This window comes from Borostomias antarcticus, assembly GCF_949987555.1.
Source record: "Borostomias antarcticus genome assembly, chromosome: 28".
In the NCBI taxonomy this organism is placed as follows: Eukaryota; Metazoa; Chordata; class Actinopteri; order Stomiiformes; family Stomiidae; genus Borostomias; species Borostomias antarcticus.
In genome coordinates, this window is record NC_140261.1 from 4,547,447 (window position 1) to 4,570,356 (window position 22,910).

The 22,910-nt window shown below is 48.0% G+C and overlaps 1 protein-coding gene across 1 annotated transcript in view; it reads right to left on the reverse strand.

The window, feature by feature from the left end:
• The window catches only part of pcdh19 (protocadherin 19), a gene marked incomplete at both ends in the record, with an annotated part of 60,478 nt that overhangs the window by 18,317 nt on the left and 19,251 nt on the right, over positions 1-22,910 (reverse strand). Inside the window, 2 exons of the mRNA XM_084459451.1 lie at positions 5,082-5,254; positions 7,637-7,695. Coding sequence (XP_084315577.1) covers positions 5,082-5,254; positions 7,637-7,695 — 232 coding nt within the window. The remainder of the gene's footprint in view (positions 1-5,081; positions 5,255-7,636; positions 7,696-22,910) is intronic.

Consider the following 22,910-nt stretch of genomic DNA (forward strand, 5'->3'; position numbering starts at 1 on the left):
GCTTACTAGACTCTCTCGGCAAATCACCCTTTCCCTCTGCGTCTCTCTCTCTCCCTCTCTCTCTCTCTCTCTCTCCCTCTCTCTCTCCCTCTGCATCTCTCTCTCTCCTTCTCCCTCTGCATCTCTCTCTCTCTCTCTCTCCTTCTCTCTCCCTCTGCATCTCTCTCTCTCTCTCCCTCTCTCTCTCCCTCTCTCTCTCTCTCTCCCTCTGCATCTCTCTCTCTCTCTCTCCCTCACTCTCTCTCTCTCTCTCTCTCTCTCCCTCTCCCTCTGCATCTCTCTCTCCCTCTCTCTCTCCCTCTCTCTCTCTCTCTCCCTCTCTCTATCTCTCTCTCTCTCCCAGGTTGTCAGCACGACCCTATTCCTTTTGATGCTCTACTGTAATTCTGACATCTGTCAGCATTTTCATTAGTTAGATCAGAGATCTTGCAAACTAGAAATGTTTTTATATTGAATTCAGGGCAAGTTTGCAACATAAACATGCATGGGTGCTTTACTGTTTCTGTAATTCAACAAGGGAAGGGAACCGCTTGACTGGCAGGAAGTCGAGAGATGTGGATTTTTTCCGGCTTCATATATTCCGACACGGGAGACAGGAGAGACTAGAGGAGGGGAAGGAAGGAAAAAAAGCCTCTCCGAATCAATTAGGAGCAGTCGGGCCCCAGCGGATCCGGAGATAGGGAGTAGCACGTCGTCTGCGGCCCACGGAGGGGCTTCCATTCCTGGGCTCCGGCTTCAGGAACACGCCCATGGGGAGGAGGGAGGAGGGACTGATGAGCGGGATCCTCCGGGGGGGAGGAGAATATGGAATGTGTCAGGAATGAGGGAGCCTCGTACCCCGAAGCAGCTAATTGCGGCGGCGACGGGTCCCGCGGTGTCTGGAACGTCTCTGTCCGACGCGTCACACCCCCGGCTGTAATCTCCAAACAAGCCCCCTTGCCGGCCTCTAAACCCCTGCCGAGAAAAATACATCAAGACCCCCCCCACCCCCCGTGCAGATAACTTTAGCGATTAACAATACATGAATCTTAAGCCTCAAAAACCACGTCTCATCCACATCCGGGAGGAATTAAGTAAAAGCTGCGACAATCAAAGGCGGTGGTGGAAAAAATAGCCGATTTTGTTCTCTTTGCCACGAGATCCTCTCTGTGCCCGTTCCCTAGGCTCTCCCCTAACACTAATGGTTCTCCAGAGCCAAAGCCGGCATGTCTCACATTCGCACCAAATCCCCCTGACTTCACATGACATGCCTATAAAGACAAAGATTGGGAGTTCATTTTACTCCACTCCTTCTCCTCTCTCTCTCTCTCTCTCTCTCTCTCTCCTTCGTCTATAGCAGTGTGATAGCATCCACATTCACTGGATTAGCAGACACGCAAGGATCATTAATAGTCAAAGATAGACGACATTCAATTATAGATTTCCAAGGGATTCCATGTCCTTTAGGGTTTCCGAGAGACACAAGGCATTATTGAGTTGAAGGACAGAGACAGGTGATAAATAGAAATACAGGAAATGGACAACATGCCGGTAATAGTATGAAGAGGAAGTGGCTGACGGGAAGGACAAACGCATTGTGAACACAAGAAAAAGAGGCATCCAGCCTTGGCTTGTGGAGAGAGCTGTGTATCTCCTTCCACATGAATTCCCACACTTGAGGCGCAGGAGGAGAGGCCCTGTTTGTAGAGAGGTAATAGCACGTCCCCAGTGCAAATGGCACTTTTACGGCACTGTGAGAATAGTCAACATTTGCGAAGTAAAAGCCGAAGGAGCAGCAGTGGGACGTTTACCACCCTACCTTCCTTTGGTTTCCAACACCAGAAAACACACCAGCAAAACAAGCCATTGTATACTTGTGTTTGTATCCTTTGGCAATTGAGGCTTCTCAACTTCTTTTGCAACGCTAGGAAAGGCAGACTGCAGATCTGAGGCGGGCCCAGAGGACCTCGAAAAAGGAGTCTGTGACCATGCCTGTTTGTCTCTTTACAATTCCTTCCACTGGAAGAAAATACCAGTTTACTTTTATGTCAATTAAGACAGATGGGTGTGTAACCACACCTCTACCTATCTCCACATCCACAGAACCACAGTGGTTCACACTTGTTATGTGAAACCCAATTGTCCCATTTGTGCCCCTGTGATTGGGTCGATTAGCGCAGAGGAATGTGTAACGGGGACTTCTGCTAATGTCCTCTTGAGAAAGGATCTTACCGGGGAGATTCAATTGTGCGGCGTTGTGCCGAAGCTGGCGAGCTCAGCCAGCCAATCATACACTTTAACTGTGTAATTAGACCATCGAGATCATAATGGAAGGACAATTGCATTTGCCATGTCATCGCATGTACGCATGTGTGTGGGTCTTCGGTCAATTCATTTAATAATTATGTACAAGCCCTCATTACAGCAGAGTAGCGGCGCCGCCACAGCGTCTCGCTCAAGACAATGAGAAGACGGACAGGAATGAAGCCATTTCGTTCGCTCCTCAACGCTCCTTTTTCAACTAAGGGAAAATGGCCATTATAACCGTCTGGAGAGGAATGCAATAACAACACAGGGGATCCAATTGCAATTCCAACCGTATCTCGTGTCCTTATCTGTTCGCTATGGTCAACACACTGGACGGCTGTGTGAAATAGCCTCTCTTCCTGTTTACCAGCGATATTTATTATTATTATATATTCAAGAGGCGCGCATCAGTCTCCATGAAGTAGATACAATCATAGCAGTACTAATGCAAAAAGAGTAGGCTGTGAAAGCTCTTCTCTCTTGTAATATTCCTCATGTACTGCTTTTCTAATTGTCTCCAATAATGAGAGCTGTATACCAAGTGGACCTGTCAGCACGCCTTTTTAAAGATGCTGGCACTTTTAGTCTGCAAACTAACTAATCTCTCTCTCTCTCTCACACAAACACACACACACACACACACACACACTCTCTCTCTCTCTCTCTCTCTCTCCTTCGCCTATAGCGACCAATAGTCTGCAAACTAACTAATCATTGTTCATTACAATCTGACACTGCCGAGACAGCAATCCCAGCATCCCTTGCAGAATATTCTCTCTATATTCCCCCTATCCCTGTGCCCTAGCACTAGCTATCTCTGTCTGTGTTTATTTTCCCTCAGTAAATTGTCACAAAGCATGAATCACTTCAATTTAACAGCAGCCAGAGTGGCAGAAACACTCATATCCACAGGTGCTCGGTTGCATAGCGCACAAACCAGGAAGTCCATATTGCCCAATCATGACGTGTTATTTTGCCTTACCCACAATTCCTGTGGCAAAGTGGTGGGTTAATTAGCCATGGCAGAACAGCCAGAGGGGCCGATGATCCAGAGCTAGCAAGTATCTAATAGGCTCCTCTGCCGATACCCCACCCTTCACAGTCTGCCTTGGTTTCCCTCATAAATAATTTCCACACACAATTTTAGAAAGTATGATTCCTTCCCTCCGTCTCTGACTCATTAGAGTGATTCCTTTCCTGGGTGAGTTGGAGAGAGAGGGCTACAGCGTGGAGATGTGGGCCGAGGAACGGGCAGAGGAACTCACTAGGGCCGCTTCAGTAAAAGTCACAAAGATCATGTGGAGATTAGCAAAGGGGGAGAAGGTTTCGGATAAGAAATCCACACACAGCATCGAATCGGATACCGTCGCACTTCGGCTTCGATTCAGTCACAATCCTCCGTAAATGTTCTACTCTGTCCTCCCGAATCAAAACCCAAGTCAAATTAAACAGAGCAGAAAAATGCGCTGTTTGATGAAACTGGCATAATACATGAATTACATTTTCATTCACTGTCTTCCTTTTTTAACTACTGAAGGCACGGTGATGTTTCAAGTGACTCAGATAATGAGAGCATTTCATGACAGAAGACAAACACGGCCAATCTCTGCTTCTTCTTCCTCGTCTTCCTCCACCTCCTCCTCTCTGAAGAGAAACGGCTTAGTGGTGAGAGCTGGGGAAATGGCCGCCGTTTTCCACACACTGACAATCGCGCTCTCCCCAGCCGGAACACCTGTGTGTGTTTCCTCTGAGCTGGATAAACACCCCCAGGTGCATATAGTAACACACACACACACACACACACACACACACTCACACACTCACACACACACACACTCACACACACACACACACACACACACATACACACTCGCACACACACACACACTCACACACACATACTGTACACACACACACACACACACACACACACACACACACACACACACTCAAACACACACATACACACACACACACACACACCCTCCCTCTCTCTCTCTCCCTTCCTTCCCTCCCTTCCTCCCTCTCTCTCCGTCCCCCCCTTCCCTCCCTCTCTCTCCCCCTTTCCTCCTCCCTCTCTCCCTCTCTCCCTCTCTCTCCCACTCAGCCACTCTTCCTCCTAATACACCCCCTCTGTCAGACCCCTCATTGCCCTAAAGTCGGGTCCGGTGACTGGCAGTAGTTAAGAACGAACATGACCCCTCCTCTGTCTTCTGCCAGCGCAGTAGATGTCTTCTTAAACGGCAAGTCAGAAAAGGCACATCACCATTAATCCCCCCTCCCCCCTTCGTTAAATGATCTGGCTGAATAATGCATGACGGCGTGCGCGATATGTAGATTTGCACCTTTTGCACCTTTCTCAGCCTAATTGCTGCCATTCAAGCGCATGTGAAGTAGGTTGCCGTGGAGTGCCGGCGAGTCGACGATCTGTCAATAATGTTAGCCAAGCCTGTATCAAAGGCCCGTCTTGGCTGGGAGAGATCCCTCAACATTAACTGCTTTAGCGGGGCATCAAAGCGGGTAGACTGAGGTGTTATCCACGCCGGGCATATCTGAGGCCGGGATAGAGGGTGTGGAAATGACCATGATGCAGTGCTAAAGATGCTCCGCTGGCGTAAACACACACGCGCGCACACACACATACGCACACACACACACAACGTACACACTGAGGTCTTATCTGCAGTAAACATAGGCATAATACACCCGTAAATGGAATGGCTAACGGGTGTTTTCGTTCATAAACGCAGACATGTCACGTAGACTTTGGCAGTTGGACACACCTTTTTTCCTACCTTGGTCTGGCAGCTGGCAGACGTTGGGGGGAACGGTCATATTCAGCACGTCGTTGACAGCCGTGTCCACGTAGTGACCTCTCTGGACGTCGTGTTCGCTGTCGGTCTGGTCGCTCTCCTCGTGGCCGCTGTCCTTGAGACTGTTCCCCTCCAGGTCCTTGAACGTCGATGTGCTACACAAGGGCGGGAACACATGTTGATTTACTGTCACGTCAGCTTCTATCAGATGTTCTCTCTCTCTCTCCTTCACCTCCCCCTCCACTCCCTCTTTCTTTCTTTCTTTCTTTCTTTCTTTCTTTCTTTCTTTCTTTCTTTCTTTCTTTCTTTCTTTCTTGCTTTCTCTTTCTTTCTTTCTTTCTTTCTTTCTTTCTTTCTTTCTTTCTTTCTTTCTTTCTTTCTTTCTTTCTTTCTTTCTTTCTTTCTCCCTACCTCCCCCTTCCTTCCTTCCTTCCTTCCTTCCTTCCTTCCTTCCTTCCTTCCTTCCTTCCTTCCTTCCTTCCTTCCACATCAGCTTCTATCAGATGGTCTCTCTCCTTCACCTCCCCCCTCCACTTTTTCTTTCTTTCTTTCTTTCTTTCTTTCTTTCTTTCTTTCTTTCTTTCTTTCTTTCTTTCTTTCTTTCTTTCTTTCTTTCTTTCTTTCTCTCTTTCTTTCTTTCTCCCTACCTCCCCCTCTCTCCCTATCTTCCTTCCTTCCTTCCTTCCTTCCTTCCTTCCTTCCTTCCTTCCTTCCTTCCTTCCTTCCTTCCTTCCTTCCTTCATTCCTTCCTTCCTTTCACATCAGCTTCTATCAGATGCTCTCTCTCTCTCCTTCACCTCCCCCCTCCACTCTTTCTTTCTCTCTTTCTTTGCCCCTTCTCTTTTCGAAAGGAACCCCAAATCTTAAGATCTCATGGTTTGGATGAGTAGGTGGAGGAGGAGGACTCCCCACAGGGCGCAGCTTGTGAGGAGAAACATCACACACTCCCTCTCCTCAGCAGAGGACATAACGTGTTCTGCCTGGCTACTTCTGCGGTCATAATCTGGCAGAGGAGGAGACGCAGATTAAAAAGCATTTTGGATTAAAAGAGGCCCTTTTTTAAACTTCAGCACTAGCACGGTCGCTGCAGGCTGTTTCTGTAAAGAAGGGTGTAGGTGCGCTGACTTCAAGGGCACTGCTGTGAACCGTCATGGTTCTAAAAGCAGGAGACAGGCACTCATTCACTCGCTACAGTCGAACAATACCGCCGTAATCAGGACATCCTGGTAGGAAGAGGGCATGGGAAAGGCTAAGAGCATACAGACGCCTTGCATCTATCTTGTTCTGGGCTCGTTACGATGGGGGTGGAGGCACTCGGCAGCTGTTGTAGTAGAAGCAATTCTTCTTAGTTGATTGGCACCCCACTGGAACACTGCTTTCATTTGTACAGAAAGATGTGGGTGGATGTACATCATACAGTACTCGTATGTTCAGAACATATGCCTTTGCCGAGCGAGGGCGAGAGGGGAGAGCAGTAGGAGAGACAACGCGAGAGGCTCCAGCCTGCTGGTCTCTCATGAGAGCTCTTCCTGGGAGAGCAGGAGGACTGCAGTGGAGGTAATGCTGGCTCTCTCTCTCTCTCTGATGTTATCAGCGTAATTGCACCTGTCCCAGACCACAGGCCCTGGGGTCCCGAGGGATTTCTTTGTAGTCTGCTGCAGAGGCCCCGCACTTCAATGCTCTTTGTTTACATAAACACAGGGAGTCCTTTTTTTTAAGGGAAATTGCTATAATGGCTTTTCAGAAAGCTGGGACAGGCTCTAACAAAGGAAGGTGGGAATGTCCATTGGACTCCAGGTAAAGGGAGAGGGGTTATTTGTTGGAATATGGCCTGGCCTCAAAAGTCTCTTGGTGCTGGAGGGCGTTATTAAGGATGCCTACATGCCCCCCACCCCCCCCCCCCCCACCCCCCACCGCAATTTCTGATTCCATTTGACTCAGGAATGCACCAAAGTCATTCTGCTCACAAAGACAAACCTTTGTTGCCTACTAAACGGATGGCTGTAATTAACTTCATTATTGGCTTTTCGTTATTCTGGTTGGGAGTAGCCTACAGTACACTGCAGCAAAGCCTGGATACATCTAATGCCATGTCCATGTAAAATGAAATCCTCTTTGATATATTTAATCTTACGTACTAGCATATGTTAGTCGTATGAGGAGAATATTCCTCAAATTGGATATCATGTTCATAGTAAGTAGTGGAAATTAAACATAATTGTGATAGATTGTGTGCTCTGAACACTGGAGAGATGAGCGTGATCTAGGATCATGAGCGGCAGAATGTGAGTCATCTATACGTAGTATCTATAATTCTATACGTCTATAATTATTCACTGCACTGCAGAGTCATACGGTTCCTCGGAAGACGCGATCCTTCGTTCATGGCGGTTAACATATCGAATGAGAATAATGAGCGATGCTTTTTGCGACATGCTTGCATTCAGCAGCCATGCAGACACAGCGCGGACCACCAGACAATTAGCACGACCACAACGGATGAGCGGGAACAACAAGATGTTCTAATCAAGAAATACCTTTTAATGAGGTGTGCTCTGCTGTTCACATAACTGGAGTCGATGGAATAATTCTCCGTCTGTAAGACAAGGTGGATGGAGGAGGGGGTTGGGGGGGTTTGGGGAGGGGGGGGACAAAGAGAGGCATTTAATTACGGAGAAAACTAAAAAATGTTACCAGTAATTGGCTTTCAATAGCAATGTTATTTTACACCGGTGAGCAGCCTCTGCTTTCAAAGGCTGGAGACCATTCTCTTTCAAAGCACACACACCAGGAGAGGCTCGCTCAGAGAGCTGGGGAGGAGAGTGCTGCAGTGAGCAGAGCAGAGCACTCTCCCCTGCCTGCCTCCCTCCCTCCCTCCCTCCCTCCCTCCCTCCCTCCCTCCATCGTCTCCTCAACAGCCAGTCAGACCACAGTCTTCAAAATGGAGTCATTAGGGAAGATAGCGCATCACGCAGAGAGAGAGAGAGAGAGAGAGCGAGAGAGCGAGTGAGTGAGAAAAGTTTCCCTTTTTTTCTTCTCCAAACTCTCTCTCTTTCATCATATTTGAGATATTAATGTATAAATATTAAATAAATAAATGTAAGAGAGGGAGATGAAATTAAAAGTGTACCAGGGGAATCTTAACTTCACAATTGCAGATGAGGCTCGGAAAATCTGCATACCATGGATCTCTGACCCACATTGGAGAACACAGTTCAAAGGCATGGTGCGTTTCACCATTTCTTTCCCCAACATTTAGAGAGTGGGAGGCGTGTGGGGGGCGGGGGGCACTCTGACGGGGGCGAGGAATGTTGGACAGGTAGCCCCTTTGTCTGCTGAGCCTCCTCTCACACCAGATTAGATGTCGGAGGGGGGGTGGGAGGGGGTGAGCGTTATCAAAGACTCTCTCAAGACATTTCCAGCCCACAGAGGAAAGCCAGGATATGACCCTGTTGACAAGGTTTGATAAGATGCAGGTGTTTTCCTCAGAGAAACATCTCACCCTCCTCCTTTAAATTCCACTCTGATACCGTAGCCAGATAAAGCATGGAGTCAATGGCGGACTTCCGAGGGGAAGTCTGCCCATCAGGCCCCTGACGAAAAAAAGTCACCCCTACGATAAGAGAGGTTAATGCAGGTGCTGCCTGGAGCGATGTCACTGATTATCGAATGAGGGACATGTTTGACACGGCCCTGCTGTTCCCGGACTGGCGCCCGCCGCGTGCGACGGAGACGCAGGGTGACCAAAGACATTTGGATTAGATATAGCACTCGTGCAGACTCTCCCGTCGTTAGCTGGTAATGGGCTTTCGGCCGTTACACACTGTACTTTTCTAGCCCTGTACGACGACCTGTGAATGTTAAGGTGGGATTTAAACCCTGGTGTCGGGGAGAGGAGGGAGTAGGCCTCTGTGGAACATTAGCTCCTTTGTTCTTAAATCTGTCATGACTAAAAGTCAAGGCAGATAAACAGTGTGCTGTGTTTACCTCTGGCGAATCGCACGCTGTGACCCGGCAGTGCTCTTTGAAATATGTAACAGCTTGTTAATGCTGCCGAATGCATGTCTGTGTTTGTTTTTACCCCTGCCATGTCTGCCACGCGAGCTTCAAAGGCAACACAATAGAAGCATTACCATACGTCTCGACTGCGGCGTCGTCCCGCCTCCTCGGGATGAATCTCGCAGGTGAGTCAGCGAGGTAATTATCATCCGAAATGTCACGTTTACCGAATGCGCCTACATCCACCTGGCCCCGCCAAAATGCCCTCAATCACTGGCAAATAAGGCATTGTTTGCCGTCGCAGCCCTTTGCATCCTAATTGCCTCAGCAGCCAGATAATACTGTAATTAGTGGCGATGGCAGGGCTGGCCTCTGATTGAGATTTGCGAGATGGTGATGCAGTCTGGACGCCGCTCTGAGGGTTAGCGCCCAGCTTTTTTGGAGGGGAAGCACTCCGTAATTAGCCCTTAACTCATCGCTATCAAGGAGATAATTTGTAAAAAGTCATTTTAATTAACATTTTATTAGCAGCCCTTAATTTGGATCACGCCGTGTTTGTTCATGGCCTTGCTCCCGAGCCTCGCCGCTTTGTTTCTGTCCAGCTTTGGTCCATTAATATCAAAGTAATTGGTGTTTGCAATTATTCTGCTAGTCGTACAGCGTCGTATGTGTAGCTAGCTGCTATTTAAATAAATATACTCTATAGGCTATAACCTGTGATGTTTTTCTTGGTGGTATGTGTCAACTGTGCTCTGCTGTGGTCCCTTTGAGCACTCATTATAATACCTTCTCCATCTAGTTCTGCATGCAGAGAGAGCCTAATGAACATACATGACAGCCGCAACCAGGAGAAAACTTAATCAAACAGGACAGAACTATCCCTATTTTTCACTCAACATCAAGCCTGTAATTGGTCTGGACTGTAAGCTCTTGGTGTCATGAGGGGCGGAACATGCTAGAGTGATATGGTGGGTCTATACCCAATCCTTTAGGCCAGGACTGCTTTTCACAAAATGTCTCCCTTGTCCATTTTGTGTAGCTACGGTGTAGATGAATACAGTTAATTAAAACAATTTAGTGTGTACCAAACTTAAAGCAATACCATTGGTAGAGTGTGTAACAAGTTAAAAGGAAGTCCTATAAAGTCAAGGTTTCTGTAATTTGAATAATTGATCTGCCATTCAGCTGTTCTAGATGTACTGTAGCTACTCTGAGAAACTCTATTCCTCATGTAAGATCAGACCACATCAAGGTACACGAGAGTCCTCTACTATCAAACACGCACAGCGGAAATGGACAAACGCCAACGTGAAAGGTCGTGACCTTGGGCATTTATGAGTCACTGGAGGCGCCGCGCTCGGGGAGGATAGGGTGCATTAGCGAGGAGAGAGATCCACCGCCCGCCCCTGCCTTTGACTGAAGTCAAATTGGCGGAGATGTCAATATTTCTTGCTCAGAGGTCAAGTTTCAAGCCAGAGGATGGGGGCCGCTTAAATACAGCGAGGCCACCGCAAATGGCTACTTAATCAGGTTGGACAATGTGTTGTTGTGATCTGAGAGGCCCCAGTTTGGCGGCCAGAGTCACTCTATCCCTGTGATTATTGTTCCGTTTGATCTGGAGACGAGCGGCCGGCCAGGAGACTGGAGAGGCTCCTTTTCGCACCGGAGACCGGGAGGGCGCGCCGGGGGGCGGAGCCTGAGAGGTCGCGCCAGGGGCTGTTGTGGGGGGGGGGGGAGTGGAAGGAAGAGATGAAGGCACGGAGAACGGGAGAAGGGTGAGATGAGTGAGGCGTGACCTGAAGAAGTCCTCTCTCTCTCTCTCTCTCTCTGCCCTCTTCCCCCTCTCCTCGTGGGGGCAGAGGGGCGCCGGGCTGGAGAGGAAGGAAAATCAATCTCCGTTCCTAGTTCGCTGCCGAGAGATTTGATTTGCCAGCCTCCCAGCGTGACAATTGGTTCTGTAGTTTGGATGCAAGTATATTCATTGTGGGTGCACTGGGAGCAGAACAACTGGAGAGGGTTGTGTGTGTGTATGTGTGTGTGTGTGTGTGTGTGTGTGTGGGGGGGGGGCATACCCAAGTACCCCGCAAGTTCAGATAGTGTCAGGGAGACAGAAAAAATGAAAAATTAACTTGTCACATCACTGCACTGTAGCGTTAATTTACATGTCTCTACCAAGGGAGATGTGTCAAATTTACACATGGAAGGGTTGAGGGGGAAAGTGAAGGACTAATTCAAGCAGCAGGATTTAATCACATTCATTATCAGACCGTACCCTTGTTGTTTTGGAGACTGTTAGATAAAATGGCTGTTCGTTCACTGTTCATTTTCATGAGTGCAAAACACATCATTCTGGGATTAAACCTCGCTGAAATGTGGTGGGAATGGAAAAAAGGGCTAGATAAAAATGTGTTTGGGGAAATATGCGCCGGGAGGGGAAAAAAAAGAGATCTGGGAGAGGAAGGCTTCACGTCTGTCATGGATGCAGCTACATAATCCCATCAAGCCGGATGCAAACATCCTCAGCCACTGCCGTGAGCGTCTGAAGACAGCCTCGCAGGTCTGGGCTACGCTACGTCACCCCCCCCTTATATTAACAGCATTTGAAATAAAATAAAAAATAAGAAAAGTGCCCAAATGTCATCTGTGTAAATACACATGATGGACCTCGCTTCAAACCGACGGCGTAGGCGTTCTCTGGATAATTCCAGCGTCTCGTTTGGTCGTGGCGGTGTCAGTGTGTGCGCGTCGGTCTTGACTGATCGTCAGGGCTTATGGCCCCTCCCCTGAGTCCAGGAACCGTTACGTGCAATAAACCTGCTTGTTTATACACTCTCCCTCAGGAAGAAGACCACCTCTAAGACTCAGAGAGAAGGGGGGGGGGTGCGGTAGACCAAGTCATTTGTAATTGTAAATAACAGACGCCATGTTGTCGAGCCGGGCATGGGGAGTTAGGGCTGAGAGAGAAGATGAGACAGAAGAGGGACTCTGAAACTCACTGTTTACACATGTGTGTGTGCCTCCTTGGGTGTTGCTGCAGTGTACAGTAGTTGCACAGCAGAGGAGATTATGTTTGTTTGTGTGTTTGTGTGTATGTTTGTTTGTGTGTGTGTGCGTGTGTGTGTGTGTGTGTTCTTCGGGGTCTGTGTGTGTTTGTGTGCTTGCGTGTGCGTGACCAGGGAGACATGAGAAAGCTGTGCATCCCGCGCCCCCTTCTCACACGTACCAATCGAGAGAAGAGTCGCTCACCCTCAAGCCACTCCCCCTCGCACGTATACAACGCCTCTCTCTCTCTCCCCCTCCCTCCGTCCCTCTCTCTCTTTGCCCCTCTCCATGAAGCACCACAAGCTCCGATTTGCACGCCTGTGTCGGCGCCCCCCACGGACGCCAGCTCGCTACCTGGCTCTGCTATCCGGCTGCCGCTAGCTCTCCGGCGCTGCACCCAGCACCTCTAAGTGGCTCTGCTTCGCTCGCTCTGTGTGGCACCCATGACAACAGTGACACAGACCACCGAAGCACCTGCTACCGTAGAAGAGGATTTATCCCCAGCGTTTAGCTCCTGGGTGCGGGAAAGACTCACTCCTCAACCCCTGTAGCGTTGCCAAACCACCCCCTGCTCCCACTTCCCCTATTATGGAATTTCTCATAGATCCTCTGCCATCTGCTAGATTATAGATTTGCCTCTTCCCTTGGAAAAGGCAGGCCCCCTTGTGTGTGTGTGTGTGTGTGGAGGGGGGGGGGGGGGGGTCAATGGCAGAAAGGGTGAAGGAGGGCCCCAGGCACAGCTCATACTGGCGGATGAGATTACACTTTCTATTTCTGCCGGCTGAAGGGAGCCACGGTGATGAATATGAGGAGTTGTTACCATTTAATATCAACTGGCTCCCCTGCAAACTCAAATTATAGGCAATCAATCGTGACAAGGGGGCACATGTGACAAATAACCTGTCACATTCTTTGCATCATTTCACTTCATCACCCGTCATTTCAGGCAAAACTCAATTTCCCCAATTGGGAATCAATCTTATTATGAACATGAGTGATTTCTGAGAGAAAATGTTGTAATGGCTTTTTAAAGCTCCCTTACTTATCAAAGGATGGAGCATTTCCTTTGCTGTAGTATTTGTCAGCAGCGCTATTATATTACATATGAGTGAGGTGGGGGAAAAACACAAGACCGAATCAAATTCTGTCATGAGAGCGGCATTGACCACATGTGTGAAGTGCAGCTTGCATTGTTTGGACGCACTACAGAAGCGGTTGGCGAGGGAGGGAAACACAATGAAACAGATACGTACGTAAACACAACACCACTTCCTGCCTCAGTCTTTCTCCTTCACCCCGGCTTCCCGTGTGAAACGTAGCAAATATTTACCCATTCTGTCGACAACAATCACCGACCGTTATAAGCTGAGGGAAAGGGGGCTTCGGGTGCTCGCTGCGTTTCCCCGCTCTGTCTCTGTGCCGGCGTGTGATAAGGAGGCCAACTGCGCTCTTGTGTTTTCATCCTGTCACACACTCGACAGGCCTGGGCCTGACTCGCTCCTCAAGCAGCCCTATACTACGCCTTCCCTTTGAATTCAGTCAGTGGAGATGTGATTAATTATACATACATTAATAGCAACAGCATCAATTATTCATGAGGTCGTCAACGTCAAAGCTATTCTCCTTCCCTCTCAGGATGATGAAAAGATTTTAAATAATAGCCCCCCGCCCCCTCGCCCATGTCGGCATTCCGGCGCACTCGGCCGAGCCCGGCGAGGTCTTAGCGTCGCCTGTTGTCTTATTACAGAACCATTGTTCTGGCCCGGCGCCCCCCTGTTGCTATGTGCCAATCAAGGGAGTAGCGTAGTAACACCTGTGTTGTTTTACGTCCGGCCTTTGTGGTAACATGCAAATCAGACGCAGACGATGTTTCCGCTGAGAGTGGGACCTTAGCACGCATGGCTGCCCACAGCTTCAAAACCACCGACGTAAAAGATTGGGAGGCGGTTACAACTGACACCCAGCGTCTCGAGCCGAATGTTTGTGTGTGTGTGTACTGTAAGTGTGCATCTGTGAGTGTTATCACACCTAACTCTACTTTACTCTATCAGACCTGTCTTTCTGAAGAGAGAAAGAAAATCCCAAATAAAGATGAGATTAAGATTAGCATATTCAGAAGAGGAGAGGGGAGAAAAAATCCTTGGCTATCTCAAATCGGCTTACTTTGCTTTAAGCCCGCGGAACCTAATCAAACTCAAATAGTAGGAACTTCCCCTCAGGCGAGGCCTGCGGGATTTTCCGTAATGTGGATGTCAGGATGAAAACTTTTCACGCCCCTCATCCCGAAATCCGCCAATGTCTGCATGGCATCAAGTGAGACAGGAGGGTAGGTCTTCTCTGAACGAGCTTTGTCAGAGGAGATACAGGGTGTTCAATCAAATCAAAGTTTAACTGAGCTCTCACTCCTTGAGGCGAAAGGCATGACAAACGGGAGCTGTTATTGCGGCGGCCATTTTAGCCTCCCAAGTGAATTAGCAGGGGCTTCTTTTGAAGGCAACTCAGACCTATATCGGTTAACCAAGTGACGTGGGGGGCACTGTAATTCAATATTCTAATAGTTCCCATGGATTTAGCGAACGCTCTCAATAATCCAAAGCCTTCGATGGAACGACTTCTAACATTTCCTCCACAGCGTTACTGTAGGGCTCAATAATCCGCCATACATCGCAATGACGCTATGAGTAGGCGTGTCACTACCTTCTCTATTACTCAAAGATACACAGTGTGCATCAGTCTTCTGAATAACTGGCGGAAACATGGTGGTCTTGCACATTATTGCGTTTCCGAATGAGCCCGTTGACATGACACACACCGTTCTCTGGGTCAGAGTGGGTGTGCGAAGGGGCAATCCATTCCGGACACCCGCCTCTGTTGTGGGTGTAAATCAGCTGGGAGTGTGACACCTTATTTAAGTAGCGTAGTCATGAGACGGTACCTCTAGGCTATGTGTTCCTCAAATGGCTGGCAGGTGGAAGGCAGGCACATGATATTTTTTCTCCCCTCCATCTCCTTCTCTCTTTCTACCTCGGTCTCTCTCTCTCTCTACCTCTGTTCTCCCAGATGGAGAGTCTGTCTTTGTACCTCTCCCTCTTTCTACCTCTCTCTCTGTCTCTCTCTCGTCTGTCTGTCTCTCTCTCTCTCTCTCTCGTCTCTCTCTCGTCTGTCTCTCTCTCTCTCGTCTCTCTCTCTCTCTCATCTCTCTCTCTCTCATTTCTCTCTCTCTCTCTCTCGTCTCTCTCTCTCTCTCTCTCTCGTCTCTCTCGTCTGTCTCTCTCTCGTCTGTCTCTCTCTCTCTCTCTCTCGTCTCTCTCTCTCTCTCTCGTCTCTCTCTCTCTCTCTCTCTCTCGTCTCTCTCTCTCTCTCTCTCATGACAAGGCATCTTTCTAGACGTTTTTGTTGGATGGAGATTTGCAGCAGCTCGTTACAGACTGGGAGGCTCAGCGAGCGGATGCACTCACTCTGAGATGGATTGAGTCGGTCTCCTTATTGACATGCCTTCATCTGACACTGGGTAAAGGGATGAGTCACCGCCTCCGGACGAGGCCGCGGCGCCGGGCCAGTGGCGGCGGCTCGGGCGAACAGCGTCCAGGTAGAGCCTCATCAGCGCTCATTAGTCCCGCTCTCCGGGCGGCACTCACTCAAACAAACGATGTTTACACGCGGCGCTCGGGCTGGCCGGAAGGGTTACAGAGCTCGGCTAGGGGGCGTGTGTGTGCAGGTGCAAAGACGCAAAGCGCACACACACACACACACACACATATATTCACACAGCAATGTCGCAATTCAGCAACCCCCCCCCCCACACACACACACACACACATATATTCACACAGCAATGTCGCAACACAGCAACCCCCCCCCCCACACACACACACACACACACATATTCACACAGCAATGTCGCATTTCAGCAACCCCTCCACACACACACACACACACACATAATATCTGTACAAGCTGCTGCCAAACCTCTCCGTTGGAGGCAGGAATGAGAGCAAGGGTGGATATAATAGGGTCTGACATGGCGCGGGCGAATCACAGACAGGCGCTCGGGACAGATGGAGCGTAGATGTGTGACTCTGACCATGACGCCGTTTCAACCAGTGCTCCAGTAATGGAAGCCTAGTTAGCTTCTTTTTAAATCCTGTTTGCCAGTCGGTTACACGTGAAGCACATCTGGTGCTAATGTTTTGGGACCGGGCTTCCTAGGGAGCTGTCACAGCGGCGGGATTAGCGGAGAGCGTTTTAGCTCCTACCCCCCGTCGCCGGGAACGTTTGCGCACGCCGGATTGCCGGCCTGTCGGCGGGGCGGCCGTCATGGACCGTCACCAGGCGTCGTCTCTCCAAACCGGTCTCGCTTCTACCGTGTCATGTCGCCGCCGCACGCCATCTGGTGATCTCCGCCGGTAACGGTATCTGTGTTGATTCGGGGCCGTACGGTGTAGCATGTTAAAGGTACCCAATGTATGAAGCACGTTAAAGGTACCCAATGTAACATGAATAAAAAAAAAAGTTTTTTGTTTATTTTCCAAATTCCTCGATTAAATGGTTCCTTGTTGTCTAATAAACATGTATTTCCTACCTTGTGTTTTCTTCGCTAAATGATATTTAGCTAATGTTTTGTATACAACGAAGTTGTCTTTTCCCGTGAAATTGAGCCAGTCAGCGACGAACTCCTGGAAGATGTGAGTATAACGTCACTATTATGTGCTCGGCGCGTGTTCGCTCGCTTGATCGTGCGTCCTTGTGCACGTGCTAGAAATGACGTATACGCAATTTCTGGGGACCACCTAAATTACATCTGGTACCTTTAACGGCGCCTGGCCACAAGACCCCACCGGCTAACCGTACGGACTATGCTGTAAAATAACTGCGTCAAAGTCACGCGTGAACATCTGCGACGAGGCACGCACACACACACACACACACACACACAAAACATCCAGTACTATTCCCTCTCCCAGTGATGTCAGCGGGGGGGGGGGGGGGGAGTCGGGGGCTGCTGTCGACTGCGTCAGGGAGCACGGGAGGAGCAGCTTGCCAGTGCGCCCGGCAGAGACAGGTCCAGATGCGGGAGGGCTTGACCTGCTGGTCCCTGAGGGGGGTGTAGGGGGCGGGGGGGGGATTCCAGCAGCTGAAACACACAGGGATTAGCTACACCCACTTCATTTAATTTAATTTGTATTAGGTCTGTCTTTTGGGGGCAGACCGTTTAGTTTTTTTGTGGGAGAGAGAGAGACAGAGAGAGAAAGAGAGAGAGAGAGAGAGAGAGAGAGAGAGAGAGAGAGAGAGGGGCAGGAAATCCAGTGTCGTGGACAACAGCAACACATGGTGGGACTCTTTCACCTCCTCCCTCCCTCCCTCCCTCCCTCCCTCCCTCCCTCCCTCCCTCCTCCTCCAAACCTGGACTAACAGGGCACAGAGGACACAGCGTTCCCCAACCCTGAACCTGAAACCACACCGTCTTGTTTACTGTCTGCGCGCGCCTGTCTGCTCCAGCTACAGTAGACATAACGAAGTCGCTCCGCTCACTTTGAAATGAATATGACGGCCGGAGCGTTCCTCTCTCCACACCTTGACTTCCTCGAAATGAGCAGCTCAAATCTTTTTTGTTCTCCCGCCGTAAACAACTCATCGTAATTGTTGTTGCTCATCAAAGCTGTCTACGAGCTGTGTGTGTGGTATGTGTGTGTGTGTGTGTGTGTGTGTGTGTGTGTGACATGCACAGTGCAGTTATCTGCTGAGAACATGTCTTTGGGGTGGATGTTTATCTGTTTTAATGCAGATAGGGGGAGCGGTTCTTTGTCTCAGAGCGACGGAGTGTAATGTTATTCATCTCTCCCTCCGTTCATCGCTTCCTGATTAGCGGCCGACGTCGTTCCTCGCCCGGCTGATGTCGTTTTGATATCCCACAGCAGAGCTGTCCTTTTTATTTGCCCCGGAGACATCTAATGTGCTTTTACTCCTAATCTGTGTGTGTGTGTGTGTGTGTGGGGGGGGGGGGGGGTTCTTTAAATGGGAAAAGGGTGAGAAATCTGCACACAATAGAATAAAAACTTAAAGCCCCCCCCAACACCCCCCCCCCCCCCACGGTTTGCGCTGGCTGCCTGGTAGTCGAGTGCTAAGCAGGAGATGAAAAGGAACCCTGGCTCTGGGAGATGACAGAGAGCCGCCTGACAGTGGATATGTGGGGCTATTCCAGTGAATAAGTGTATCTCATTCCTCCCCATGCTTTACAATGGCTCTCGTGATAAAATATGGCAGTATGCGGCAGCCACCGCTCCGCGCCACGGCTGTACCCGAAGGCTGCAGCCGCACCCCCCCCACACACACACACACACACACACACACTCAGTCTCCGCAGGTTACAGGCTCACGGAGAGTGCTGCTAATGTACCATGCTTTATGTTTTAGTACAGGCACACCTAAACAACATCAAAACAGCGACGCTCAGAGAGCCGCGGGAAAACGTGGCTCCATATCTCAGATAGACAAGCGTAGCCGGCGCTATCCGGTTCTTTCCGTCCTGTCTTTCCCTCAGCACCTATCAAAAGATGTTACTGCAGAAAATGTCAAAGAAAAAGGGGGGGGGGGCGGTAGAGGAGCCATCTCGCTTCGTTTTTGATCACAAGTGGAATAATTGGAGGCCCTCTTAAGATCATTAAACGAGACGCACGACAGCCAAAAGCCCGCTCCCGCTGCCCCCCGAATCATTAATGTTGGAGCTTCTTTATGTTATACAACAGATCTGATTCCTGGAGTCATGGCTCTTGGGGTCGTACATTAATGGGTAATTTCATCAATCTTTGAAATGATGTCTTTCAACCCCCATTGTATAACATCCATGTGTGGTGTTGGGAGATGAAAATTGCAACGGCGAGTCTCCGTCATCGAGTATTTACACGGCGCACAACATTTCTTGCTCTCGCTCAATGTCTCTCACTCTCTTTCTCTCTCTCTCATGGCTAGTAGTACCACTTATTTGCATACGGTATTGCATACACGCGGCAGCCGGCAGCCTAATTTGTGTCTGTGTTAACTAATGGCATGAACCTTATTGTTATTAGAATCACGCTTGTAATTATTGTAACTCTAATTACTATTACTGTACTTCCCAAATTAACCTATTCTGGTTCTAGATCTCCCGCACTGACGGCAGCATAACAGGGTTGTGAGAAATGGCAGCGCTGTCCGTTCAAATAAATCTAATATAATTAGCAGTGTGGTTTACAGGGCCTCGGTGATGGTAGTTAGAGCTACAATACTGTAGCAAAAGTCAATCCAAAACAATTTAGAGAGGATGCCGTCTGCATTGGAAATGGGAATACACGCTGAAGCATGGGGGAAAGGGCCTTCCTTCTGGGACGAGCTGAGACAGAGCTTCAATGTTAATTTGTAGCCTTTGTTGATTTTTAGCCTCCGTCTCACAATCATTTTATGAACCCGGAATAATTACTAAAGACTTACAGCTTACTGATGAATCTGTGATTCAACACGAAATGGTGCTCAGAGATCGCAGGCCTGCGCCTATGAATGCGTTTTGTGGCTCTGTGTGCTTTTCAAGTCCCCCCATTGACAGTGAATGGGGAGGATTTTTTTGCTCCTTTTTTTGCTCCTGAGCCTTAAGTCCGAAAAATGAATGGAGGTGAATGGATGGCCATGTTTGAGCGGCTCGTGGAGGCGCACCATGATTCAGATCTGCTTGAAAATGTAATGGTTTCTAAGTTGGGCCGTGCTACACCCCTCCACCGAGTTTCATGAAAACTGGTATGGTAGTTTTTGTATAATCCTGCTAAAGAACCAACCAACCAACACATGCCACCGAAAACATTACCTCTCGCCCTGCATTATCTCTGGGGCGGAGGTAATTAAGGAAGTTCTAATTCTGGTTGGAATCAAGTCTCTTTCCCTGCCTTAGAAATGTGATGGTAGAGAACAGTACTGCCCCTAAGATTGCATGGTAATGCAGGTTTAGTAGCCGATTGTCGATTGTTTTTGTTGTTTGTGCAAACATCTACAGCCCACCTATATACTGTCCAAAGTTTTTTGATGACTTTGCTGAGCTGCTGTCTAATATCTGTATTGAATTTGACTGTGTGGTCATCGTTGATGATTTTAACATCCATGTTGACAACCCTCAGGACAGAGGGGCTAAAGAACTGTGTTGTTTCCTTGATATCGATGGACTGACTCAGCATGTGACGGAGCCCACACACAACAAGGGGCACACTCTGGACTTGATCATCACCAAAGGTCTGAGTATTTCTAAGGTTGAGCTGTCTGATGTTGCGCTCTCTGATCATTCCTGTGTTTTCGTTGAGAGTACTATCTCCATGCACACAAATATTCAAACAGAGGTCATCACAAAACGGTACATCACTGAAAACACCTGTGAAAAATGTACTCAGGCTTTCTCGTCCTCACCTGTCCTCTCTTGGGTCTCGGTCAATGAGCTTTTAGATAATTTCAATTCTAAAATTACAAATATCATTGATGCCATTGCGGTGAAGGTGGTCTCTGGTATCTGGTATCTCCATGGAGAAACGCCACGCTGGTCAGAATAGAAAAAAGAGAGTGTCGAAAAGCTGAACGCAGGTGGTGAATGATGACATCTATAAAGAGAGACTAAAGCACGGCAGTCCTTCTTTTCTGACATCATCACTAAAAACAATTACACGTGCACGAGCTTGGTTTGCCACTGTTGATAGGCTAACAAACCCTCCTGTGCCAGTAGCCTCTGAACTTCTATCCACCAGGGCCTGCAATGAATTTGCCTCATTCTTCACTGACAAAATTCAGAAAATTAGACAAACAGTCATGTGTTGTCCCAGTGTCCACTTAAAATCAATACCATGACACAATTGTATCCGATCAACCATAAAACCCTTGAGGACATTATACAATATTATCTGAAATCCTCCTCCTGTTGCCTTATTCTGCCTACAGGCTTTTTCAAAAATGTATCTAACTGCATGGCCTCTGATCTACTACAAATGGTAAACACATCTCTTTCAGGTGTGTTCCCACAAACCCTGAAAACTGCAGTCGTCAAGCCACTCTTAAAAAAGAATAATCTAGACACCTCACAAATGAACAATTATAGGCCCGTATCAAACCTCCCGTTTGAAAGTAAAATCATCGAAAAAGCAGTTTTTCAACAGCTGAACAATTTCCTGACACTAAATAATTGTTTTGATATCTTCCAGTCAGGATTTCGACCACACCACAGCACCGAGACTGCTCTTGTTAAGGTCTTCAAAGACATCCATTTAAAAACAGACAATAGCAGAACCGTCTTAGTATTACTGGATCTCAGTGCTGCATTCGACACAGCTGACCACAACATATTACTAGGCTGACTGGAAAACTGGCTGGGAATTTCTGGCACAGTGCTAGACTGGTTTGAATCATACTTGAAGGACAGGGACTACTTTGTGTCTATAGGCAATTACAAATCCCCAAGAGTTCCCCAAGGCTCCATTCTGGGGCCTCTTCTGTTCAACTTAAATGCTCCAACTAGCTCAAATTATGGAAGACAACAAAATATGTTACCATAGCTACGCAGATGACACACAAATTTATATCACCATATCACCAGGGGACTATAATCCCATACAAGTGCTGAGTAAGTGCATTGAAGAAATCAATGATTGGATGTGTCAGAACTTTCTTCAACTAAACAAAAATAAAACTAAAAGTAATCGTCTTTGGAGCGAAAGAAGAACAATTAAAAATCATCGCTCAGCTCCAATCAGTAATGCTAAAAACCACAAAGGAAGCCAGAAATCTTGGAGTAATCGTGGACTCTGATATGAATTTCAACAGTCACATTAAGACAATTATAAAGTCAGCCTACTATCACCTGAAGAATATATCAAGGATTAAATGATTTATCAGCAGTCTCAGCAGGATCTGGAAAAACCGTCCATGTGTTTATCTTCAGTAGACTCGACTACTGTAACGGTGTGTTTACAGGACTCTCTAAAAATTTGATCAGACAGCTGCAGCTGATTCAGAACGCTGCTGCTCGAGTCCTCACTAAGACTAAGAAAGTGGATCACATCATTCCAGGTCTTAGGTCTTTACACTGGCTTCCTGTCTGTCAAAAAATTGACTTTAAAATACTGCTGACGGTTTATAAAGCACTGAATGGTCTAGGGCCAAAATATATTTCTGATCTGCTGCTACGTTATGAACCATCCAGACCTCTCAGGTCATCTGGCACAGGCCTGCTTTCTGTCCCCAGAGTTAAAACAAAACATGGAGAAGCAGCGTTCAGTTTTTATGCTCCACATATCTGGAACAAACTTCCAGAAAACTGCAGGTCTGCTTAAACTCAGTTCTCTTAAATCAAGACTGAAGACTTCTTTTTGCTGCTGCTTTTTATTAAATCAAATAATTATTCTTTCATACACTGCACTGTAACTTTTATTCCTGCATTTTATTTTTCCTGCAATTTATTTTAAATGTCCTTTTTTACATTTTGTTTTATATGACCTTTTATGTGTTTCTTGCACTTTGTCTTGTCGCTTTTAATGTCTCATGTAAAGCACTTTGAATTGCCTTGTTGCTGAAATGTTCTATATAAATAAACTTGCCTTGCCTTTGTGTGTGTGTGTGTGTGTGTGTGTGTGTGTGTGTGAGAGAGAGAGAGAGAGAGAGAGAGAGAGAGAGAGTTACTACACTCAGTTCAGGTGCTGGAGTTAATGAGGTGGGTCTAAAGTGTCGCCAGGTAAACAAGTAAGCCGTCTATTTCCGTCCCCTCGCTGT